Genomic DNA, 26,894 nt, shown 5'->3' with positions numbered 1-26,894 from the left:
ACAAACGAATTATAGATATTTTTTCTACATCGAGAAACAATTACAGATGTAATTATTAGATAATTGTTTTTTTTTTAATCTGTAGTAGAAATTTATAATTCCCGCGTTTTTGTAAAATTATTTTAATGTCACAGAATTAGATGTAATCTATACTGATATTATAAATAGGAAAAATTTTTTTGATTGTAATGAATAGGCTCAAAAACTACTGGGCCGATTTTAAAAATCCTTTCACCGTTAGAAAGGCAATTTATCTGTGAGTAACATAGGCTACGTTTTTTTATTTTTTTTTTGAAACTTCACGCGAATAGAGTCTAAGCTAGTTTATAGTAAGAAGCTTATAGGTTCAAAATGAAAATTCACAGTTTCATTTCACCAAAGACAAATCAATGTACATTGGAAACTTTTTAACATTTAATAAATTTATCTTTATTCAAAGAATGCGTACAAGACTTATGAGTTAGATTTGAAAAGAACATTCTGCATCTGTTTTATTTCCGCTTTTCCCATTGGCTGGAACGGTTGCAGTCCTATAATTCGGTTAAAAAAAACGCATTTCTCGCTATGTTGTAACGAAAAAGTGATCTAAGATTGCATTGAAATCAACGCATTTATCAACAAATAATCCTGCAATAATGATGTAAGCTGCAAGCTACCAGTTTTTAATTTCCAATAATAGATTGAAACAAGATAAAATACTTTATCAACAAATTAAATTTCAATCTAAATTCGATATGATAATGCCCATAAATTTCGTCTCATTTTAGTTTTTTGGATAAGAGAATTAATTTTGGAAATAAGCCTTTTTGTGTTAATCTGATTAACTTCAAATATCGTTTCTTACAGTAAAGGCCACATGTGCCTGGATGTCAGTTTTAAAAATTACGTAACTGCAATAAAGCTTGAGAAAAAAAAACAATTGAATTATAACTAATTATATTTATTACTTAATACAGGATGATTACAGACGATTGTGTTTAAAATAAATTATCAGTCTTCAGTTACAAATATAAAACTTAAAAACAAATATCACAAATTATTAAAAATACTGATTAGATACAAGTCCGAGTTTAAGTCAAATTCAAAGTAACTTTAGTCCACTTCTTCCACGGTGGGTCCACGATTATGGTTTCCGTACATGCCGCCAGGATAACCACCAGGCATACCACCCGGCATACCTCCTGGCATACCGCCTGGCATACCTCCTGGCATACCTCCTGGCATACCTCCTGGCATACCGCCTGGCATACCGCCCTGTGGACCAGCCTGCGCGCCGCCACCGTGCATCTTGGTCATGATGGGAGAGCAGAGGCGCTGCAGCTGCGTCAGACGGTGCTCGTACTCCTCGCGCTCAGCCAGCGTGTTGTTGTCCAGCCACTTGAGCGCGTCTTCACACTCGCGCCGCGCCGTGCTCTTGTCCTCCTCGCTCAGCTTGTCTCCCGCCTCCTCCACCGCCTGCTTCACGCTGAACACGTAAGACTCCAGCTGGTTGCGGGCGGCGACCCTCTGCCGCTGCTTCTCGTCTTCTTCTTTGTAGCGCTCCGCCTCAGACAGCATGCGGTCGATGTCAGCCTGCGATAGCCGCCCCTTGTCGTTCTTGATAACGATGTTCTTGCTGCGGCCCGTGCTGTTCTCCTTGGCGGAAACGTTCAGGATGCCGTTGGCGTCCAGGTCGAAGGTGACGTCTATCTTGGGCACGCCGCGCGGCGCCGGCGGAATGCCCGTCAAGTCGAACGTGCCCAGCAGGTTGTTGTCCTTAGTCATCGCGCGCTCGCCCTCGTATACCTGGATAGTGACCGCCGGCTGGTTGTCGGAGTACGTAGTGAACGTCTGGCTCTGCTTGCACGGGATCTTGGAGTTGCGCTCGACGATCTTGGTCATCACTCCGCCGGCGGTCTCGATGCCGAGCGACAGCGGCGCCACGTCCACCAGCAGCACATCCTGAATCTTGGAGTCCTTCTCGCCGCTCAGGATGGCGGCCTGCACGGCTGCGCCGTACGCCACGGCTTCGTCAGGGTTAATGGACAGGTTGAGCTTCTTGCCACAGAAGAAGTTTTGCAGCAAGCTCTGCACTTTCGGGATGCGGGTGGAGCCGCCGACTAGCACCACATCGTGGATCTGGCTCTTATCCATCTTGGCATCCTTGAGCGCCTTCTCAACGGGCTCCAGGGTGCCACGGAACAGGTCCGAATTAAGCTCCTCGAAGCGGGCACGGGACACACGTGTATAGAAGTCGATGCCTTCGTAGAGCGCGTCGATTTCGATGGTAGCCTCGGTGCTAGAGGAGAGCGTCCGTTTAGCGCGCTCAGCAGCCGTACGCAGGCGGCGCAAAGCTCGCGGGTTTATTCGTAAATCCTTCTTGTACTTACGCTTGAACTCTTCGGCGAGGTGATTCACCAGTCTGTTGTCAAAGTCCTCGCCTCCCAGGTGAGTGTCGCCGGCTGTCGCTTTAACTTCAAACAGGGAGCCCTCGTCGATAGTGAGAATGGACACGTCGAAAGTACCACCGCCGAGATCGAATATCAGCACGTTGCGCTCGCCTTTCAGGTTCTTGTCCAAGCCGTAAGCCAACGCGGCGGCTGTGGGCTCGTTGATGATACGCAATACGTTCAAGCCGGCGATGGCGCCCGCGTCCTTGGTGGCCTGCCGCTGCGAGTCGTTGAAGTACGCCGGCACTGTGATGACAGCCTCCCGCACCGAACTGCCGAGGTATGCCTCTGCGGTCTCCTTCATCTTCGTCAGCACCATGCTGCTGATCTCCTCCGGTGCGAACCTCTTCCTCTCGCCCTTGAACTCCACCTCAATTTTGGGTTTTCCGCCCTCACTGATCACTTTAAACGGCCAATGTTTCATGTCTTGCTGGATCTTGGGGTCGTCGAACTTGCGTCCTATCAGCCGCTTGGCGTCGAACACTGTATTGTTGGGGTTGAGGGCCACCTGGTTCTTCGCTGCATCGCCGATCAGCCGCTCTGTGTCGGTGAATGCTACGTACGATGGTGTGGTCCTGTTGCCTTGGTCGTTGGCGATGATCTCCACATTGCCATGCTGCCACACTCCCACACATGAATACGTCGTTCCCAGATCTATTCCAATTGCTGGCATTTTGTTATTATTTTACTACTCTTCTCGTAAATGTACTGTAATTTCCCAATAATATTAAACTGCTTGCAAACACGTTTGGTAAACACCGAGCTCTTCTCTTCGTCCTCTTTGTATCGCGTTTCAAATGTGACTGACTTCCCGCGCCGGTCGTCGCGCTTTTATATTAAACCAATAAAACTCTCGAAACATCGCGTAACGTCAAAAGCGCGACCAATCAGAACGCGCTGTTACAAGAACGTTCTAGTAAAGCAGTCGAGAACAATCTAGAGCCTAAAGTTGGAACGAGACAGCATGAAACATGACACAATTACGCATTTGGGGATAACACTTTATTATTTTTGCTTTTGTTTCGGGAAATTTTAAATTTTTATATATTTCGGTGTTGTGTAAATTATTATTATATTTAGTGTTTTGTTAGCTGTCACTGGTACAAACTAGAAGAATTTTTGCTTTAACTATACCTTACCATACTTTTTTTTTTTATAACATAAGGTGGCAAACGAGCAAGCGGCCACCGGAAATCGCCAAAATGGCGAAGCGACCGCTGCCCACAGACATCCGCAATTGCAGATGCGTTGCCTACCCTTATCCGACGGAGGAGGAGACGCACATAAAGAGGATTTTTCCCCTTCCTATGCATCTCCTCCACCGTCAAATCCACTTCCTCTTCCCAACCTCTCTTTATAAGAAAAGGGTGGTAAAGAGAAAGGGACTTAAATTAGGCCACTTTTTACTATTCGTCCCTTCTCACTAAATGTATATAGTGCATACTATTAAAAATATGAGTGAGCAAGTTTTTCGATGTTTACGTAATTTTTGATTGAATTGGTTGATTTTGCACTTTTGCTATAGTCCCCTAAAAACATTTACCATTTTTACTTCTCATTTAAATAGGGAATTTTAAACAGACCAATATGGCAACACTACAGTAGAATAATCTGGGCTGTTCCATGCGAGTGTTCGATGTGCGAAAGAGATAGATGGAAAAGGATAGAGATGTACTCTACGAACTTTATAAAAACTTCTACCCTAGCATCAGTGGAATGTAAAACAATTTTCTTTCTTATTTAATAATTGGAAGTTCGATAAAACATAAAATGAAACTTATGTAGACATAAAAATAAACGTAATTGTAATTAGTATTTTTTAATAAATCGTGTTATGTGTAAATCTGTATTCTCGGAACAGTATTTGTCTCAGAATTGTTTACTTAGAAACGTAATTCTAAAATGATTTATTTAATATATTAGCATAATATTGTTGTGTCCAGATTATTTGTCAGGGAAAGTTAAAGAATTTGTTTTCTCTTGTGTAAGTATAGTAAATGTATAAAAGAAAAAAACTTATGATGTTGAAATAATAAATATCGTATAGGTACTTAGTCGTAATTTTTTCTTGGATAATCTCATATAATATTCTATAAATAGAATAGAATAGTTCTTATTGTACAAAAACTTTAAAGAACAGTATTCTAAATTTTAACAACAATTTTTTTTTTTATAATTTTGTTTAAATAAGATTGAGAAACTGCAAATATTTTTCAGATAGATTTACATTTAAAACATAGATGGCGCTATTCACATTATTTAACTGTTTTACTTATTTAAATAAAATAAAATCTTGCATGGAAAAATGTAATAATTAATTTTTGATTTTAACATAATTGTCAAAGAATTAAAATAATCTTTACTTCTAAGTTCAATTAGATGGTACATATTTTTCCCATCCTTTTGGATTGATTTTGTTATTCTTATTATGATATCGTAATGTTTTCACAATTCATCCTTCTCCTCATTTTATGGAGTGCATTTCAAAAATTCTTTTTCAGAGGCTGTGTGTCTGGGTTTTATAGGTAGAATGTAAGTATAGTCCTACAAGGAAATCAGTCTCGGTGGCAGTCAAACTACTAGCATAGTATTATCTGTGGTCAAACAGCTCGGCGGCCCGCCTGTCAATGTCAAATAAATCTCATAAGATTCCTTTCGTATTGTAACTGTCATGTCCTTTTCTCTGCCTATTTTTGATAGGTTTAATATTTTCTAACAGAAATAAGGATCTAGGATTTAATTTTATTTTATTTGCCTATATTAAGTGTTATTTATTCTGTTTTAGTTATTAGATTCGTGTAAAAAAGGTTAGGCTGATCATGTTCGACCAAGTAGTTTCATTTTTTATCACAAATGAATCCCTATTTCCATATGTTGATTTAACTATTTCTTTTGTTTTTTTGTTATTGCACAAGCTTCTAAGAGAAACTAGAATGGTATTCGATCTCGATTTTTGCATATAGAACATCTGGACAGCTATTTTACTAGTTTTTTTTTATTCCATGCGTAATTGCCAGTAACAGCTATAGAATCTAAAAGCATTTCTTATCGGGACACAATAAATAAAACACAAAAATGGAATTAATTTTTGTTTTTAATTTTGCATTCATTGTAAGGATAGAACACCAGTTATATAATCTCGTAACATTAAAACAATAAATATTCATTTTAATGTTACAAGTACTTAAAACTATGCACTCCTCCAAATAGTTTTGAATGAAATAGTGATAATATTTCAAACAAAACTAACCGGAGGTCTCTTGGTGATGTTTGACGGGCCCGCCTGCAGGTCAGTGCGGCGGGCCCGTCGCGTCTCTCGAAGTTTGATCCTCCTGCGCCGCGGCCGTACATCTTCAGACCAGCGCACTCCTCCGATTACATTTGTGGTTCTCAGAGAGCCATCCCCGGTGATACAAAACTAATCGGAGAAAATGGATTCCAACAGTTTGTAAGCCTTTCCAATCCACGGCGGGAGGACCCCGCGGGCTGCCTGCCCACGGGCTACTGGCTACCACACCGGCTGCTGAGCTTTTATATTGTACGGTCGTGGTAGAAAAGTCTACCATGGACCAGAATCGTCCAATCAGAATCTAGAATCGAGAGATTCAGTAAATCAATAGAATTATGCTGGAACGAGATGGAATGTTCGAGATCGGCTGGGGGTTGGGGTGAATTTACCCCAACCGTCAGTGTTAGGTAGAATCTAAATTTCTCCCAAAACTGTAGGGAGATTTTCTCATATTGAATTTGTTTACTTCATTGTTACATCATAATAAATAATAAAATTAGTACATCGCCGTTTCTTATATTGATTATTAAATTACAGTTACATTCAGAAATACAAGTTCTGTCTTCAATTACTCGATTACAAACCATCATTATCAAAGATACGGTTATTGCATATTACACGTTAAATAATATTAATACACGCTAATAATAAAAATATTAAATTACACTTATTTTTCCTTTAAAATAAAATCTTGTTATTATCTTGGGAAAATTTATTTTTTTATGGCAACACTATATGCATTACACCTCGAGCTCACGCTTTGTGTGCATAGGGTTGTCACCTTTTCCAATTGCAGGATGCACATCCAAATTACAAGTGTTTCATCAATATCTTGTTGTTAAAACAGTATTATCTAAATTAAGTCACTTAATATTGTTTTATTATTTCTTTGTTAGGATTGAGAAGGCACTAGAAAACATTTTCGTTGACAGTTTTCGATGCTACTTTCTTAAAAGTTGACAACCCTAATGCTGATCCATCGCAACATCCATATCTCTTTCTCTTTCCCTCGGAGCGGTGGAGCCTTGTCGGGATATTTAGAAAATAATATTTTATTTTATTATTAACTTTAAAAAAATATTGTTATAAAATAAAAATACCTTTAGTTCAAATTGAATATGGATAGATATCAAAGCGACTTGAATGTTTTTTTTTAAATATATTTTTGAAATAATTGAATCATATTTTATAACTCTTAACAGGTAATTTTCAAATACTTCATTAATACTAAAAACTTTTAAAACATACAAAGTCTAAAATAAAGAACAGATACGATACTGTAACAGTAACATTCTATACCAGAAAAAAATCCAACATATTAAATAAGAAATAAATCAGCAAGCATCGTCACAGGTAAAAGCTAGTAATTCTAGAACCTTCGAATCAATACTCGTCTAGATGTGCATGCTATCGCTGTCTCTTTCCCGCGGTGCGGTGGAACCAACTCGCAGAATATTTAAAATTATTTATTTTACTAGTGAAAAAATGTTTTATAATATTTGATTGCTAAAATTTACTGTGGATTTCCACTACGTCTAGGATTCACAAAAATGTTGTTGTTTCTGAAATTTTTGTTATAGAATGGGAGATAAAAATGTTTTTTTTTTTTAATATGTATATTAGCAAAGTGGACTGCATTAAAGATCTAGGCTTGGACTGTTATTTGTGACTCATGTGTCTGTTTTCTTTCGTAAATAATAGATATAAATAAAAAGCATAATAAATCTAACTAATATTATAAATGCGAATATATGTATGGATGTTTTTTTAATATGCAACGTCCATCGGTCTGAATAAAATTTTAAGTCTATCTGTTGCTTGCAACTCCGTCCGCGTTGAATTAAAAAAAAAACATAATTACGCCTAAGTATTTTTCCAGACTATCCTCTACATCTATGCCAAATTTTATCGGGATCCGTTCAATAGTTTAAGCTACAAACTGTCACAAACATCCATCCATCTAAACTTTCGCATTTATAATATTAGTGAGATTACTATATGTAGAATACTGTCTCGGACGACGCAAACGCTCCGAGCAGAATCGGGGGCGACTGTTAGTATATATAAAATAAAACAACTAATTAATTAAACATTTATTTATTTAAAATCTACAAAAATCAGTCTTTGAAATTTATAAAATATTTGAGAAAAATTCAAAATTTTGTTTTAACGCCTTTTTTTCTTCTGTGGTGTCTTTTCTTCTACCTCACCGTTCTGTTCTTCTTGCTTCTTCCTTCTTATTGGTCCTGTCTGGGTTATGGGTATCACCCTCTCGCCTTTTTGACTCGATTCTCTTGGCGCGAACACTGTTAGTACACCATCTGAAGATAATTTGGATACGACAGTCTCTGGATTGCAATCCTCAGGTAAGGCGTAACGTCTTTTAAACTGACGTGATATGAATCCATGTTCGTCTTCCTTTTCTTCATGTTTTCCTTCAACAACGATATATCCGTCTACAGTTTTCACGCTTATTTCTTCCGGAGCGAAATGTTGAACGTCCAAGTTTACTTGGAACTTGTCTATGTCAGTTTTGATTGTCGATCCGATGTCTCGATTTAACGTCGATAAGTTCCTCCATGGGCGAATGTATTGCCGTAAACGTAAAGATGGACGCCGGTCCAAGCTTAGAAGTAAGTCGTCGGATAAATCCGTGTCGAAAAGTGAATCCCGTACACGTCTTGGTACAATATCGTCAAATAATAACGGTAGAAGTGCCATTTTTAATTCTGATATTTGACGATTGAAAATCGCTCAGACAATGTAAACTTCGCTTGTCACAGAACTTGTCGTTCAATGTACTGAATAGCTGCGCCCAAGCCGCGCTGGTTTTTATATTATCAGCCTTCAAACGGAATGGTGCCAGACAATTCTGGAACCAAGTAGATATTTCTTGAAGATTAGCGCCATCTGTCTACACATAGACAAACTACAAGCAGTAATTTTATAAAAATTATCAAAAATGGCTATATCGAAGAAGAACAGAAACATTTTTTGAGTAATTAAACATTTAAAATATGGTGAAATCATAAAAAAATATAATAATACATCTAAAAAGTCCGAATTATTTTAAATCTAATTCCTGACCAAGTGCCATCTCTTGACAAAAAGTAGAAATAACTCCGATAATGTGTCTTGTAAAAATTTTCGAAAGATGGCGTTAAATTAATATTTTTCTAATTTAATGTTCCCAAACTAAAAACTAATTTCTACGTAATACCTAAACGATAACATTTTAAAAACTCTTGAAATAATCTTTAAACAAGTAAGATTTACTCTAAAAAGCAACATCTACGTAGATAATTAATGAATTATTAAAACAAATGTCGAGTAATTGCACTTTGTTTCCTACAATATTAAAAATATGACAATCTGCATTGTCATCCCGGATTAAACATCTTAATTTGTTAAAAACGTATAACTCTTTTTATACTAAATAAAAGCAAATTTTCTTATTTGTTGATAAAAAACTTAACCTCAAATTGCATCATGCATGTGTGGGCAATGAATAATACTTGTTACTTTGAATTCTTATCTACTATGAATCTAGAATTATAACCGCATTGTTAGTAATCTAATAAAGTATACTTCAAAAATCTATATTTCATTAAAGCCTGATAATAAACCTAGCCTATGTTTAAATTTCCATGCAAAAATCTATTCAGGTAGGAACCCATACACTATTGTTCTTATTTGAAGACAAAGAAAATTCAAATCTCCGTTAGTAATTGTAAAAGTAAAAAGTATTTTTTAAAACATTAGATTTCACGTGTTCCAGAAATGAAAATTATAAATATAAACAAAACAATCAGTAAAAAAGTAAAAAACGCGCAAAGTTGACATAACCCTAAAATTTGTCGTAATTCTTAAAGCAATTTTGTTCTAATTATTAGAACTTCTAAGTATTAGGGTATTTGTATTAGGAATCGGTTTTACTATGTAAAAATGCACCCCAAGGCTATAATGCATAAAATCAATACAAAAGTTCATGGATTAATCTAGAACCCGGCAAAATAACTACTACCGGTCGGTTAACTCGGATGACTACAGCGCTTCGAGTGTCGAAAAGACGAACTAATAACCGGAAACGTACTGAATGTTCCAGAAGGAAATATTAAAGTTGGTAAAACATTATTTTAAAAGGTGAAATAAATTGTCTTTAAGATAAAGGTTGATTATTAATTTAAATCAATAGTTTTTACACAAAAATCTCCTACATATATCTTTCTAAAATGTTTATTCAGAAGTAATCAATCGAAAGTTCTAGAACATTCGAGAATATTCCACACGTTTTGACGGCTGGTCATGTGACGCCGCGATGCGGAGAGTAGCAAAACTAAAAGTTGGTTTACTCTGGCATCCTAAACCTTTTAAAAAATAATGTTTTTAATCAATCACGTTTGAATATTGGATTTTCGTTATTTTGTTGTTAAATTATTAGGGAAATTTCAACGTTAATGTTTATCAAAGCTCGTTCTTCTAAATCGCTTTAAACCTTAGCATCTTACTATCCATGGCCCATGAAACTTGAGACTTTTTGTGAACAAATCAATTATCAGTATTTCATTTATAACTTTTACGTTTAATATCTTTAGTACACAAAGTCTAAGATTTTCAACGATTTTTAAGAACGAAATAAAATTTCGAATGAGTAATTTGTGGAAACAAGTATTAAATTCTAACCAACGGTTACAAACCTCTGGAAAGCGCCGCGCCAAATCTAGAATTTTCCATTGGATCATAGATGTCGCTGCAGTGCGCGGGTATAAATACATGTTCTGACAAATGCCGGCGTTATTTGAGAAATTACAAGAGCGAGATACGTTAGTACGATACTCTGCGATTTTAACACGTGCTCTTTAACAAACCGCGTTGCCAGTCAAGTATTCTGTGAATATAGAAACGTGAAACTATTTTATAGAAACAATTTTAAGTGATAAATTCAAAATGCCAGAAGAGATGCAGGTCCAGTCGGGCGAGGTGGAGACCTTCGCCTTCCAGGCGGAGATCGCCCAGCTCATGTCCCTCATCATCAACACATTCTACTCGAACAAAGAAATCTTCCTTCGAGAGCTGATTTCCAACTCATCTGACGCCTTGGACAAGATCCGATATGAATCCCTCACAGATCCGTCGAAGCTTGACAGCGGTAAGGAACTTTACATCAAAATCGTTCCTAACAAGAGCGAAGGCACACTTACAATCATCGACACCGGTATCGGAATGACAAAGGCAGATCTAGTCAACAACCTGGGTACGATTGCCAAGTCCGGAACAAAGGCATTCATGGAGGCGTTGCAAGCGGGAGCCGACATCAGCATGATTGGTCAGTTTGGTGTTGGTTTCTACTCTTGCTACTTAGTAGCCGACCGTGTCACCGTTCACTCCAAACACAACGATGACGAGCAGTACATGTGGGAGTCTGCGGCCGGCGGTTCCTTCACAGTTCGTCCCGACCCGGGTGAGCCCCTCGGCCGCGGTACCAAGATTGTCCTGTTCATTAAGGAAGACCTGACGGAGTACCTGGAGGAGCACAAGATCAAAGAAATTGTCAAGAAACACTCCCAGTTCATCGGCTACCCCATCAAACTCGTCGTAGAGAAGGAACGTGAAAAGGAATTGTCCGACGACGAGGCCGAGGAAGAAAAGAAAGAAGAGAAAGAGGATGACAAGCCCAAGATCGAGGATGTCGGCGAAGACGAAGAAGAGGACAGCAACAAGGAAAAGAAAAAGAAGAAGACCATCAAGGAGAAATACACCGAGGACGAGGAGCTGAACAAGACCAAGCCGATCTGGACACGTAATGCTGACGACATCACGCACGAGGAGTACGGAGACTTCTACAAGTCCCTTACTAACGACTGGGAGGACCACCTGGCAGTCAAACACTTCTCCGTGGAAGGTCAGCTAGAGTTCCGCGCGCTGCTGTTCGTGCCGCGCCGCGCGCCCTTCGACCTCTTCGAGAACAAGAAGCGTAAGAACAACATCAAGCTGTACGTTCGCCGAGTATTCATCATGGACAACTGCGAGGACCTGATCCCCGAGTACCTCAACTTCATCAAGGGTGTAGTTGACAGCGAGGACCTGCCACTTAACATCTCTCGTGAGATGCTGCAACAGAATAAGATTCTTAAAGTCATCCGTAAGAACTTAGTAAAGAAGTGCCTCGAGCTGTTCGAGGAGCTCGCTGAAGACAAAGAAAATTACAAGAAGTACTACGAACAGTTCAGCAAGAACCTGAAACTCGGCATCCACGAGGACTCTCAGAACAGGTCGAAGTTGGCCGACCTGCTGCGCTACCACACATCCGCATCCGGTGATGAGGCATGCTCTATGAAGGAGTACGTGTCGCGCATGAAGGAGAACCAGAAGCACATCTACTACATCACTGGCGAGAACCGCGACCAGGTCGCCAACTCGTCGTTCGTCGAGAGGGTAAAGAAGCGTGGCTACGAGGTCGTGTACATGACCGAGCCCATCGACGAGTACGTCGTGCAGCAGCTCCGGGAGTTCGACGGCAAGACCCTGGTGTCGGTCACTAAGGAGGGTCTCGAGCTGCCCGAGGACGAAGAGGAGAAGAAGAAGCGCGAGGAGGACAAGGTCAAGTTCGAAGGTCTCTGCAAAGTCATGAAGAACATCCTGGACAACAAAGTTGAGAAGGTCGTCGTGTCGAACAGGCTGGTGGAGTCTCCGTGCTGCATCGTAACAGCGCAGTACGGTTGGTCGGCGAACATGGAGCGCATCATGAAGGCGCAGGCTCTGCGTGACACGTCGACCATGGGCTACATGGCTGCGAAGAAGCACCTCGAAATCAACCCTGACCACTCGATCGTGGAGACTCTGCGACAGAAGGCGGAGGCCGACAAGAACGATAAGGCCGTCAAGGATTTGGTTATCCTACTGTATGAGACCGCCCTTCTGTCGTCTGGCTTCACTCTGGATGAGCCTCAGGTGCATGCGTCGCGTATTTACCGCATGATCAAACTTGGCCTGGGTATTGACGAGGACGAGCCCATCCAGGTGGAAGAGTCTGGTGCCGGCGAGGTGCCCGCGCTCGAGGTGGACGCTGACGACGCGTCGCGCATGGAGGAGGTCGATTAAATCTCAGTTACGTTCCCGCCTACTACCGCTATGTTGTGGTTATCGCCGTTTATTTTTGTGCACTGGTGTACAACCAAAGACTGATTTAGTTCAAAAAATTCCATTATTAATTACGATTAATAAATAAATTTTAACCTAAGTTTTTTTAATTCTCATTTCTCCTGTATTCTTAATTCTTGTACTTAGAACTTGTGATAAACAAAGTTTGAGTTAGCATTGTAAATAAAATATATTACAAAATAAGATTTGTTTCATTTATTCAAAACACATAAGCCTTTGAGTCTGAAATTGGGTCTATAGAGTATTCACCAGAAAGTTTTAGAGTATCTAGAACATCAATTACACTTTCTGCTTATAAAGAAAATATAAGCAGATATTGTAAGTAAAGTATTTCATATAAAAACTGATTTACATGTTCAGTCTGTTAGAAGAATGCCTGGTACGCATTATACCAGCACAGTAAGACAGCTTCGCAGCCTTGTTAAAGAAAAAAAATTACAAATATTAACTGATGTTAGCTTTCTACTTGTGGAGACAGTTCCGTAATTCCGACTGCATAATGCCTGCTACACACTTGGATAGTAGCGCAGGCAAGGAATGGTATGTATGAACCTCACTGAAGCCAATCAGTGTTATCATTATGCCAGTTAAATACCAGTTTAGTTAATGAGTAAAACCAGGAATAAACTTGTCTCATGCCAGTCCAGTGCTGAGATCAATTAAGTACAGTACTCGCACGTTGCTTATTTAGAGAAGAGGAGGTACCGGCGACCGTCGTTCTTTGCGCTTGTGGTTCGAGTGTATTGTGGACTGCCATTGAATCGTCTATTCCGGGACAGCGTTATTGTCCTACAGTACTGCTCAATAAATATCAACGCTGGCATACTGTAGACGCAAACGGGCCTGAATTAGCAATAACAATCTATGCTAGGCCAGTGCAATTTCTAACTGTACTGAAAAAATGTAAACTAGGCACAACAGTTTTACAATGACTATATCCAGTATACATATATATGCTTCAAAAGTCTTATTTACTCTAATTAGCATTTCAGATAATTATGTTTTTCACAGGGTTTTATTTAATTTTAAAAATAGAATATACCTGTCCATATAAAAAAACGTAGACCTCTATATAACGTTATTCAAAGCGTAGATAATTCCAGAAGTCGGTCGTTCTATTTCCAGAAGCGCATTTGACCCGGTTACATCTACGTTGGATCAATACCATGCGACTCCGCCCTTATGACGCTATTATGAAAGTTCTCGAATTTTCTACGCCATTGTTAACAAAAGATAGTTATTTACTATTACATTTATTTGGATATTTTAAAAAAAATATATTTTATATTTTCTTATTTATTATCTGTACACTATAATATATTTTTTAGCTTACGCCCGAACTCCGTCCGCGTGGTATAAAAGAAAAAAAGTATATGTTCTTCCAGACTACATCTATGCAAAATTGCACAGAGATCCGTTCAGCAGTTTAGGCTACAAACTCTTACATACATCCATCCGAACATTCGCATTTATAATATTAGTAAAATTAGTAAGATAATTCTAGCGTTATATTGCCATTGCCAAACGCTTGCCGTGTTTATGTTTAGCTAGTAAATGATTCCGCCCACTCATTCCTGGAGCGATCTAGAGGTTTCATATAATTTTATCTATACATATTTTTATTACAAATTATTAATATCAATATATTAAAATTAATAAAAAAAAACTTATAGAAGATCACGTAAATATCTAATCGAAGCAGAAAAGTAAAGCTAAACAATGGCCTTTTGTAGGGGTAAATTACCTCAGTGTTGTCATTTGAAATACGAAATGCCATTTCAAAAATCGGATTCTCGAAATCTCTTAAATCACTTAAAAAAAATACAACCAATTCTAAATCGTTCTTGACATAGAAATGCACCATGTATAAAAGTACCTACATATATGTGCCGTATGTTTTATTTATTGACCTTAACCAATAAACAAAAATGGACACACTGTGTTCTAACCTTTTACAAAAGTGATATCATGTTTGGGGAAAAACTTTAAATAAAATAAAATGAAAAAAACTGTAAGTCATACTTTAATATACTTGGTGTGTTTTTAGTTTTTTTTATTTGGTAATATACTTATTCTGTATTTGTACAATACTTAATTTAACTAGAAATCTTAAATACATTCATATTCACATTCAAAATAATTTAAAAGGATAAAAGTCCTTTTTTTAACATTTGTGAAATAGTATAACAATGAAACCAATTTCCATCCTCTTTCGGCAAAATGATTACGCATGGCATCCCTTTGATTGCGTCATCTGTTGAATCGATCCTAACCTTTTTTGTGCACCGCGCTGCCATTGGTCGACCCCACTCGGTTCTAGAATGTTCGATATTATTCACCATCTGATTGGCTGTTTCTCGCAACGAGCTGAAGTTTCTAGAATTTGATTCGCTTATTATAAAAGCGCGGCACCTGGCGCGGGAAGTTTAATATTATTTGAAACGCGATACAAAGAGGACGAAGAGAAGAGTTCGGTGTTTACCTGAGTTATTTTGCGAGCAGTTAAATATTGTTGTTGTGCTTATTTATATACAAGAATTGAAGAGTAAACTAACAAAATGCCAGCAATTGGAATAGATCTGGGAACGACGTATTCATGTGTGGGAGTGTGGCAGCATGGCAATGTGGAGATCATCGCCAACGACCAAGGTAACAGGACCACACCATCGTACGTAGCATTCACCGACACAGAGCGGCTGATCGGCGATGCAGCGAAGAACCAGGTGGCCCTCAACCCCAACAACACAGTGTTCGACGCCAAGCGGCTGATAGGACGCAAGTTCGACGATCCCAAGATCCAGCAAGACATGAAGCATTGGCCGTTCAAAGTGATCAGTGATGGCGGAAAACCCAAAATTGAGGTGGAGTTTAAGGGCGAGAAAAAGAGGTTCGCGCCGGAGGAGATCAGCAGCATGGTGCTGACGAAGATGAAGGAGACCGCAGAGGCATACCTCGGCGGAGCTGTGCGGGAGGCTGTCATCACAGTGCCGGCGTACTTCAACGACTCGCAGCGGCAGGCCACCAAGGACGCGGGCGCCATCGCCGGCCTGAACGTGTTGCGTATCATCAATGAGCCCACAGCCGCCGCGTTGGCTTACGGCTTGGACAAGAATCTAAAAGGCGAGCGTAACGTGCTGATATTCGATCTCGGCGGAGGAACTTTCGACGTGTCCATTCTCACTATCGACGAGGGATCCCTATTCGAAGTGAAAGCGACGGCCGGCGACACGCATCTTGGAGGCGAGGACTTCGACAACAGACTGGTGAACCACCTCGCGGACGAGTTTACGCGCAAGTACAAGAAGGATTTGCGTATGAACCCGCGTGCTTTGCGCCGCCTGCGTACGGCCGCCGAGCGCGCCAAACGCACGCTCTCCTCCAGCACCGAGGCCTCCATCGAGATCGACGCCCTCTATGAAGGCATCGACTTCTATACTCGTGTGTCCCGTGCCCGCTTCGAGGAGCTCAATTCGGACCTGTTCCGTGGCACCCTGGAGCCCGTTGAGAAGGCGCTCAAGGATGCCAAGATGGACAAGAGTCAAATCCACGACGTGGTGCTAGTCGGCGGCTCCACCCGTATCCCGAAGGTGCAAAGCTTGCTGCAGAACTTCTTCTGCGGCAAGAAGCTCAATCTGTCCATCAATCCCGACGAAGCCGTGGCGTATGGCGCCGCCGTGCAGGCCGCCATCCTCAGCGGCGAGAAGGATTCCAAGATTCAGGACGTGCTGCTGGTGGACGTGGCACCGTTGTCGCTCGGTATCGAGACCGCCGGCGGAGTGATGACCAAGATCGTCGAGCGCAACTCCAAGATCCCGTGCAAGCAGAGTCAGACGTTCACTACGTACTCCGACAACCAGCCGGCGGTCACCATCCAAGTGTACGAGGGCGAGCGCGCGATGACCAAGGACAACAACCTGCTGGGCACGTTCGACTTGACCGGCATCCCGCCGGCGCCGCGCGGCGTGCCCAAGATAGACGTCACATTTGACCTGGACGCCAACGGTATCCTGAACGTTTCCGCCAAGGAGAACAGCACGGGTCGCAGCAAGAACATCGTGATCAAGAACGATAAGGGGCGGCTGTCCCAAGCCGACATCGACCGCATGCTGTCCGAGGCTGAGCGCTACAGAGAAGAAGACGAGAAGCAGCGGCAGAGGGTCACTGCCCGCAACCAGCTGGAGTCTTACGTGTTCAGTGTGAAGCAGGCTGTGGAGGAGGCGGGAGACAAGCTGAGCGAGGAGGACAAGAACACGGCGCGGCGCGAGTGTGAAGACGCGCTCAAGTGGCTGGACAACAACACGCTGGCTGAGCGCGAGGAGTACGAGCACCGTCTGACGCAGCTGCAACGTCTCTGCTCTCCTATCATGACCAAGATGCACGGTGGTAGCACGCAGGCCGGCCCACAGGGCGCCGCGCCCGGAGCGCCACGCGAGGGACCTACAGTCGAGGAAGTGGATTAAGTCAAATTCTCTCATCTGTGATCTAAAACCCTGATTTAATTACTCTTATTTTGTTAAGACTGATATTTATTTTTGTATCATTTTAAGTTGAACATCTTATGTTTGTTGTAAATAAAATATTTTTGATACTAACCTTCTGTTGTTTTCTTGTAAAAAAAAAAACTACAAATGATTCATGCAAAAACGTAATCCCAGAATTTCAGAATGATTTATGTTAAAACATGTCATCCCTTACAGTCTCCTTGACAAAACAAAGAACTTAATAAATGACGACAAAATGTATTAATGCAAGTATCAGTACAGTCAAACCCATAACAACACAGACAAAATCATACTTTAGTCCGAAATTAGTGTTTATCACGACGAAACATTACATAACACACTAGGTTTCTCTTCGTTATTTATTTTCATAATCTATTTAAAATTATCCTCTTAAATATGTACATATGGTACAAATATAGTTTAAAAATCCTCTATTATCAAGTAATGTTTCCAGTTATTTTATGCTTTGAAACACTATACTGGGACAGTTGACAGTAGTCAAAATTCATAGATGACAAAATTATTTTATACATATCAAGTTTCAAATAAATATTTACAGCGCCACCTATGAATTAAAAGCGACAATACAATGAAACTAGCAGGATTCTACAATGAAAAGCTTAGCCCGTTGCTCAACAGATGGCTCTAAACAAATTATAATACTGGGATGCTTTTCACGGACACATTTGCCATCTATCGAGGACATTAGCAAACAAAGTCGAGTACCTACTTGTTGAATAATATTTGTCTAGTCAATTTGCCTTTCTTTATTACATGGGATGTTGTACATGAACAATGGGCAATGATGTGTTCGTCTCCCCATCTATTCCCTGCCATGATTTAGTCACAAATTCCATTATTGCAATGTTTTTTTTGGTTTTTCCCCAAAAATATTACGAATATAAAAAATTCAACTCTTCCGTTAGGCTTCTCCATATTGTATAAAAACGTAGGAGAACTTTCTTTGTATTAAAATGCTATCTCACTGTATAGTAATAAAATTAAATATTATTTTCAATTCCTCTGTCCAGGCTCCACCGTTTCTGTGGGAAAGGGATAGCAATATATTTTCAGGGGGGAATTGAGCTAGGGTTGTCGATTTATTTTAGTAAAAACCAGCGTATACATCCAACATTTTACATTGAAATAGGCAAAAACAAAGTAAGCTATTTTTCGCAATTTTATCATATTTATGTTGTCCCGATTGCGAGGACAACGATTGACTAGTAACGAATATGGAGTTTATTTTTTAAAACTTAATAGTTATAAGTGTTTCGATGTAAGCATCTCGATTTTTATTTTGTATTTTTTAAATAAATCATTTTTTAATAAACAATATTAAAAATTACCTTTACGGAAATAATAATTAAGCTTCATTACAATACAGTTGGCAACCCTAGACGAAGTCTACACATATTTGCTATCTAACTGCTTATAATCACGACTCTTATTTTTTAGGGGTAGGATTAAATCAACGTTATAAAAGCACAAACATGACTTCTGATTTCCAAAAACTACAAAAATGTTAAACATCCATATTGCCACTATGTGTGGGCGTTTTTTATATCTGAGGTGGCAAACGAGCTAGGCGTGAATTCGCCATAACAGCGAAGCGACTTCGCCCATACACATCCGCAATTGTCGATGTGTTACCTTTAATCTACAAAGGAGAAGACATAAAAGGGAAATATTTCCTATTCCTACTGTCAAATCCGCTTCCCCTTTCAATCTTTAGGGATCCCTTAAGATCCATCTCCTTAAAAATTACTTATCAGTATTGCATAATTTTTTTTACCCCATGTTACAGTTTCTTTCAGAAAAAAAAATATTAGGTACTTTCCATCGCCCATGATTACCTGCGACGCCCTTGGTTGTTAAAAAGCTAAGATGAATTGGTACGAGAAAAAAACAGCGTACAAAATACTTTGTCTGGGTTACCACATGTCTTATTCACATTATACAAATAATAAACCAAAAATACATGCGTGACATTTTTATTATTAAATAGCTATTCAAACACACCGTCATTCCTCTTTTAAAAAATAACGGTTATAAAAATAAAGTTGTTTTTCTAGAAGAATCTCTTTGTTTTATGACTTCATATTCCTGAATTGTAAAGCCTTATTTATAATACGAATATTTTTAATAGTTTTATTCATATATTTATATCTTATTTTTACACTAATCAAAAAATTTATTCCATAAATCATTTTTTGATATATGGGACCAGGCTCCACCGTTCCTGAGGAAAAGGGATAGAGATATATGGCGATCCTGCTCCGATCAATAACACGTAGTTAGTACACCTCGACAATGTTTCCCCGCCGGTCTAGAATATTCTATAGTGATACCATGTCAAATGTTAATTTTACCGACGTAAAGTCGTGGGGAAATTTTGATAACAAAAATAACTCTTATACAATTATAATTTCAATCGTAAAATTTATGTAACCGTAATTTTGCATAAGAATTAAAATATTTTTAATTTTTTTTGTTGGTAACTATTCTTAACGATTAAGTATTTAGGTACTTCTGTTTGGGGCGTTTTTAATTTTTGTTTAAGTTTGTTTTGTCAAATATTCATAAGTGAAAATACAATTGAGTTCCCTAAAATTGGGGAAAACACTTACTGATACCTTTAATTTCACCCTCATCCCACTCGCAGCATCCTGCCGCCCTCCACCCTGATTGATTCACAGTATTCCTAGAACTCGAAGCGACGTAGGTGTTTGTTGAAGGCTGTCCGTTGAGTATAAAAGCGAGCCACGCGATGTAAAATTCGTCAGTCACCTCACGGGAGTTAGTCGGGATGACATGGCTACAGTCATGGCTCACGGGTTTCCCCCGTCAGCATTACAAGTCTCATGACTGACCACAATCTTCATGATTGTTAAAAATTATTCGGCAATTTGGATTCATCTTCAGGCTGCATTCGATTTCGCCGATCACCAGAACATCGGAAAACTGGCGGAATAAGAAACTCGTCTCTCAAAATCCTGCAGTAGCGGTTCAAGCAGAGCACGAGTCATGCGGCGGAGAAAACAATCCACTTTGCATAATGATTTCTCTCGGAGACTTGGCATCTATAACTAGCAAGTAACTGCTAGATCGAAAACGAGTTCTACGTAACACGAGAAGCAATGACACGGAGCAGTGCTGAAGTTAAGAAGCTCTGCAGCAGTGTTCCAGTCCCGGAGCTGATCGATATTCCAAGATATGCGTACAAAGGACACAGATCTTTGAATAAGTCGCATCTACTAGTCGATATAGCTTGCGACGAATCATTCTAACCGCAAGTTGAATCGCATAGAAGACACGACGACGAGTCGTGGATAGCAGCACCGAAGGCTCCTTCGGGGATGGAACTTCCACACTCAGAGAATGAACTTGTTTTCGAAGAGGTGATCTCAAGATGTTTTTGTAAGGTGGACAAACATCATGGGATCCGCTAGCAATATTTAACATGATTATTGTTTATTTGCTAAAACTGACTTATAAGACCCTAATAAATTAGACGTAAAAGTACGGACGATGACCAATCGGAGCTCATATGGAGCTCTAGCAATCCAGGACTTGACGTAAGTCACTATTGAGTGATAAATTCTCGGCTATGACTTATGAGAGTAGCACTATACCTACTTACATACACAGAGGCTACTCAAAGGCTACTCAGAGGTTACTCGGAGGGAAGCTGCACGTAGTGTTTGGAACGCTCATTTTGAGGACGGCATATTTTATGAAACCATTTTTGTACTAATACCTAAAAGTGATTATTTTAGTTGATAAGAGGAGGTACAATGCATATAGAGGGACTTAAAATGTATAAGTTTTTATAATAAAAATAATAATTATATCTGTCTTTCATTGATTTTCCTTGATATCAAACTAATATTATAAATGCGAAAGTTTAGATGGATGTATGTTTGTTAGAGTTTGTAGCTTTACTTACTGAAAGGTAACAAGGTTAAACTTAATTTCTTTTATTTTTGTACTACGCGGACGAAGTCGCGTGCGAAAGATAGTATCAAATAATTTAAACATGTAACTTCATATTATTGAACAATACAATAGTTTATTATATTGTTCAATAATATTACCTTCCAAATTATTAAACAACTAGCTGTTCCCATGCGACTTCATCCGCATGAAATTATGAAAATTTTGTTTTATTGTTTACATTTATCAAATAATCAATTACAAATGTCAAAATGACATGACATGATTCCTGACAACCTTGCTTCCTTGATGTTGGCAGCAACTTATGGTCTCTTTCCCACATTAGGGTTTTATCCATAATATTTACCCTCTATGTTTAATGGTGGTGTAAAATATATAGGCTAAAGCGTGACGTAAGTGTAGGGCATTTTATTAAAAAAAAAAAGAGTTATTTGATAATATGCTGTGATTGCTGACATCTTAGGCAACAAAGAAGTGTGTATTTACGCTTTATTATAATAGTATAGTAGTATAGTATAGATTATCTATTTATAAATTACAGATTGTGTATTTATCAATATTTACTAGAAGTTTCCACCTCTCACCGAGGGCGAAGGGTGGAATTTTCTGGACGCAAAATCTGTGTATTGTTTCGCGACATCTGCGCGTGTATCTGGGTAATTCTAGAAATTTAAGACATGTGACGTGACTAATTATTTCTTGTATATGCGAAGTTTTGTTGCCAGTTTCTCCCAAATTAGAATAAAACCACAAACACTTGACACTGGCCCAATCCGCTATGGGAGAGCCATAAACAAGAAATAGAATAGAATAGTATATGCGAAAGTTTAGATAGACGAATGAATATTTTTTAGATGGCCATATATCTGAAGATATCCAGAAAGGACATTTCAATATATGAAATTTTGGAAATTTAATCTAGAACTAAATCTTTGATACTTATTTAGTTTTTTATAATAAGTCGCCAGCAAACTTAGTCTGTACTAATGTTAAAAAAAAAATAAAAAAAAACGTATCGACGAATTGAGTACCTCCTTCTTTTGGGAAGTCGGTCAAAAAGGGAAAAAGGTTTGAATTTTTAAATATATTGGAAAAACTAAAAATTGGGCCGCTTCATGACTTTTTAATACATTTAAAAAGCTACATTATCACAGAGTAATATAAGCAATTTTTTTTTAAATTCTGCAGGGACGAAGTCGCCAGCAAAAGCTATCTATTTTATTATCTGGCTTTTCTATAAATTAAACGTCTTCTCGATTTTTATTTCGAAGAATATGTAAAACGATTTGACTGCAGTATTCAATACAATCATCACTTCTGCGCAGAATTAAAATTTAAAATTTTCCTGCGTGTAATTTACCTTCAAGCGAAAGTCCAATAAAATCCAAACAGTAATCGCAATGGAAATTTCTAGACACAAAAAAACATCGTTTAGGTTATGTTCACATTCACTCTTTTTCAAGGTTGGATTGAAGTGGTAGTGAAGACTAATAATCTATAACAGTATTTTTTTTAATTTAGTTAATACTTAGTAAAATTTATGAAAACTGACAACACTGTTAGTTATTAAAATCTTTTTAGTTTTAGACTAGTTTTAAAATATAATTACCACAGATTTTTGATGATATAAGTCTATCGAACCAATATCTTTTAAAAATCGACGCTAAAGATGTAACAATTGTTTTGAGCTATTATAATAATCGATTGCATTCTATTATTTTACAATTATTAGAAACAAATTACATAAATTTAATTGTGGATCACGCCATCTGTGTTTCGCAAACTGAATCTCAAATTCATAATAAATAATAACAAATCAAAAACAAATAATATCATTAAAGTAACGCACATTATAAAAAATAATACTATTTTATATTTAATCTTTCATAAGAATAAATAACATCCAGAGAAATTTCTAGTAAAGTATAGAACCATAGAACTTCATTCGGTTCACGTCACATATGTTTGTCCTTATCGCACTCTGAGTCTACACTCTACTCGCACGGACGGACGTAGATCATTCGCGAATATTCTAGAGTATTCTATGGTATGGCTATATAAAATTTAAAATTTCCCCATTTTGTTAGAGTTGCAAAAGAAAATTTTAATTTAGCAAACAGATACACTCTTAGACATACAACATTATTCACTTATGTTTCTTTTAAATTGAAAAATGATTTCATAAATATTTTTTGTATTAATTGATTATTAATTATCCAACATCATTTTATTAAGTGTGTTTATAAACAAAGAAAATACACAAAACAAAAGTGTACAAATCTTATGGTTTTCCAAAATTCAGTTATAAACTGACATTGGAAAAATAATTGTTTAAGACAATTTTGCCGACATTATGGTAAAATGTTTAGAAGTGGTATCCCTAAGACCTTGTTTCTGGACGATTCTCATATTGTCTCTTTCTAACTTACTGAGTTGAATCGGTGTTGACGTCACACCAGAACATTCTACGCGCGCTGTTTTATTATTGGTTGATTCTCGACGCTCCGCGAGACTTCGAGAATTCTGTTGGTTCAATATAAAAGCGCTCGGCCGGCGCGGGAATTCAGTTCAACTTAAAACGCAGTGCAACGAAGACGAGCAGAAGACTTCGGTGTTTACCAAACGTGTTTGCAAGCAGTTTAATATTATTGTGCATTGCAGTTTAAAAGAAGATTAGTAAAATAACAAAATGCCAGCAATTGGAATAGATCTGGGAACGACGTATTCATGTGTGGGAGTGTGGCAGCATGGCAATGTGGAGATCATCGCCAACGACCAAGGTAACAGGACCACACCATCGTACGTAGCATTCACCGACACAGAGCGGCTGATCGGCGATGCAGCGAAGAACCAGGTGGCCCTCAACCCCAACAACACAGTGTTCGACGCCAAGCGGCTGATAGGACGCAAGTTCGACGACCCCAAGATCCAGCAAGACATGAAGCATTGGCCGTTCAAAGTGATCAGTGAGGGCGGAAAACCCAAAATTGAAGTGGAGTACAAAGGTGAGAGGAAGAGGTTTGCGCCGGAGGAGATCAGCAGCATGGTGCTAACGAAAATGAAGGAGACCGCAGAGGCATACCTCGGGAATACGGTGCGGGAGGCTGTCATTACAGTGCCGGCATACTTTAACGACTCGCAGCGGCAGGCCACCAAGGACGCGGGCGCCATCGCCGGCCTGAACGTATTGCGTATCATCAATGAGCCCACAGCCGCCGCGTTGGCTTACGGCTTGGACAAGAACCTGAAAGGCGAACGCAACGTGCTGATATTCGACCTCGGCGGGGGTACTTTTGATGTGTCCATCCTGACCATCGACGAAGGCTCCCTGTTTGAAGTGAGAGCGACAGCCGGCGACACTCATTTGGGAGGAGAGGACTTCGACAACAGACTGGTGAACCACCTCGCGGACGAGTTTAAGCGCAAGTATAAGAAAGATTTGCGTATAAACCCGCGAGCGTTGCGCCGCCTGCGCACGGCTGCTGAGCGCGCCAAACGGACGCTCTCCTCCAGCACAGAGGCTACCATTGAAATCGATGCGCTCTACGAAGGTATCGACTTCTACACGCGCGTCTCCCGCGCCCGCTTTGAGGAGCTCAATTCGGACCTGTTCCGCGGCACCCTGGAGCCCGTCGAAAAGGCCCTCAAGGACGCCAAGATGGACAAAAGCCAGATCCACGATGTTGTGCTAGTCGGCGGCTCCACCCGCATCCCGAAGGTGCAGAGTTTGCTGCAGAACTTCTTCTGCGGCAAGAAGCTCAACCTGTCCATCAACCCTGACGAAGCCGTGGCGTACGGCGCCGCCGTGCAGGCCGCCATCCTGAGCGGCGAGAAGGACTCCAAGATTCAGGATGTGCTGCTGGTGGACGTGGCGCCGCTATCGCTTGGCATTGAGACCGCCGGCGGAGTGATGACTAAGATTATCGAGCGCAACTCCAAGATCCCGTGCAAGCAGAGCCAGACGTTCACTACGTACTCCGATAACCAGCCAGCGGTCACTATCCAGGTATACGAGGGCGAGCGCGCGATGACCAAGGACAACAACCTTCTGGGCACGTTCGACCTGACAGGCATCCCGCCGGCGCCGCGCGGCGTGCCCAAGATAGACGTCACCTTCGACCTGGACGCCAACGGTATCTTGAATGTGTCCGCCAAGGAGAACAGCACGGGCCGCAGCAAGAACATCGTGATCAAGAACGATAAGGGGCGGCTGTCGCAGGCCGACATCGACCGCATGCTGTCCGAGGCTGAGCGCTACAGAGAAGAAGACGAGAAGCAGCGGCAGAGGGTCACCGCCCGCAACCAGCTGGAGTCTTACGTGTTCAGTGTGAAGCAGGCGGTGGAGGAGGCGGGAGACAAGCTGAGCGAGGAGGACAAGAACACGGCGCGTCGCGAGTGTGAAGACGCGCTCAAGTGGCTGGACAACAACACGCTGGCTGAGCGCGAGGAGTATGAGCACCGTCTGTCGCAGCTGCAGCGTCTCTGCTCTCCCATCATGACAAAGATGCACAGTGGTGGCGCGCAGCAAGGTGGCATGCCAGGTGGTATGCCAGGAGGTATGCCAGGAGGTATGCCAGGTGGTATGCCAGGAGGTATGCCAGGAGGTATGCCAGGTGGTATGCCGGGCGGTTTTCCAGGAGGCATGTACGGAAATCAGCACAGTGGACCAACAGTGGAAGAAGTGGATTAAATTTGACAACGGTTACATTCCAAAGAGTTAAAATTGTAAAAACTTTAATTTGTAAATATGAAGACTGATAATTTATTTTAGCGTTAAGTTACTCAAGTGTTGGATGATTTCAGATGATTTATTTCATAATAAAATAAGTTACAAGTGACTTTGGTCTTTTATTTTTTAATTACCATAAAGAAGCCATTTTATGTTTCCTCTGATCAAGCATTTATACAAACATGCTAACATCTTTCTATATATTTAGCGCGCACAGGTTTGCCATTGATGTCTATAACCGCTTGAGTACCGCGACTTTCGTATGTTAGCTAACCATTTGATATCAGAAAATAATTTAGTCTAACTTCTCAACTTAAACGGCATTAGAAATGAAAATGAAACTTATCAATACATTAGTCAATTATATATTACAAAAATAATGTACACACTGCTGTATTAACTGTAAATCTCTTTGATTTGTATACCAGGAAACCAAAAACAGTAACTTGATCAAAAACCAATAAGAAAGCACGCACCAATCAAAACTGCTTTGTGTCCGATTTCCATTTCAACAGGAAATGTAGCACTAATACTTTGGTTATCGGATTTTGTGCAATCGTCATTCTTTGTCATCAACCCTATTGTATTATTATTTGACAAAATGTCATATTTTGAACACGAACGATGACGTTTAACCTGTAGAAATACTTCTCCTGTATTATTTTTAACCCGAAATGCGTTTAAGCAAGTCAACAATTTCTCCACAGATCCAACAAAGTTCCCAGGTGGCGCGAAAACTAAGACTCTATTCACACAGAAGCCGCCATGTTTTTTCACTTGGATAACCTCGTTACCATATTTATTGAAGATTTTGATGATGTACTTCC

The 26,894-nt window shown here is 39.8% G+C and overlaps 5 protein-coding genes across 5 annotated transcripts; 3 read left to right on the top strand and 2 right to left on the bottom strand.

Annotated features, from left to right (window-relative positions):
- Nucleotides 1-972: 972 nt before the first annotated feature.
- LOC106111386 (heat shock protein 68-like) lies at nt 973-3,220 on the bottom strand. Its single transcript, XM_013293449.1, has one exon. It carries the CDS (start codon nt 3,100-3,102, stop codon nt 1,093-1,095), a length of 2,010 nt encoding a protein of 669 aa, XP_013148903.1. The 5' UTR covers nt 3,103-3,220; the 3' UTR covers nt 973-1,092.
- Nucleotides 3,221-7,835: 4,615 nt separating this feature from the next.
- Nucleotides 7,836-8,519, bottom strand: LOC106111308 (protein lethal(2)essential for life-like). Its single transcript, XM_013293332.1, has one exon. It carries the CDS (start codon nt 8,437-8,439, stop codon nt 7,885-7,887), a length of 555 nt encoding a protein of 184 aa, XP_013148786.1. The 5' UTR covers nt 8,440-8,519; the 3' UTR covers nt 7,836-7,884.
- A 1,990-nt stretch (nt 8,520-10,509) lies between these two features.
- Nucleotides 10,510-13,062, top strand: LOC106111341 (heat shock protein 83). The gene has a single exon (XM_013293375.1). It carries the CDS (start codon nt 10,666-10,668, stop codon nt 12,817-12,819), a length of 2,154 nt encoding a protein of 717 aa, XP_013148829.1. The 5' UTR covers nt 10,510-10,665; the 3' UTR covers nt 12,820-13,062.
- Nucleotides 13,063-15,384: 2,322 nt separating this feature from the next.
- Nucleotides 15,385-26,176, top strand: LOC106111342 (heat shock protein 68-like). The gene is made up of 2 exons (XM_013293376.1): nt 15,385-15,456; nt 24,047-26,176. Exons 1-2 carry the CDS (start codon nt 15,438-15,440, stop codon nt 26,026-26,028), a joined length of 2,001 nt encoding a protein of 666 aa, XP_013148830.1. The 5' UTR covers nt 15,385-15,437; the 3' UTR covers nt 26,029-26,176.
- Nucleotides 15,425-17,472, top strand: LOC106111344 (heat shock protein 68-like). The gene has a single exon (XM_013293377.1). It carries the CDS (start codon nt 15,438-15,440, stop codon nt 17,337-17,339), a length of 1,902 nt encoding a protein of 633 aa, XP_013148831.1. The 5' UTR covers nt 15,425-15,437; the 3' UTR covers nt 17,340-17,472.
- Nucleotides 26,177-26,894: the final 718 nt, after the last annotated feature.

This window comes from Papilio polytes, unplaced genomic scaffold, assembly GCF_000836215.1.
Source record: "Papilio polytes unplaced genomic scaffold, Ppol_1.0 DF824169.1, whole genome shotgun sequence".
Lineage (NCBI taxonomy): Eukaryota > Metazoa > Arthropoda > Insecta > Lepidoptera > Papilionidae > Papilio > Papilio polytes.
The sequence above is the reverse complement of the archived record's forward strand: the minus strand, read 5'-3'. Positions and strand labels throughout refer to the sequence as shown.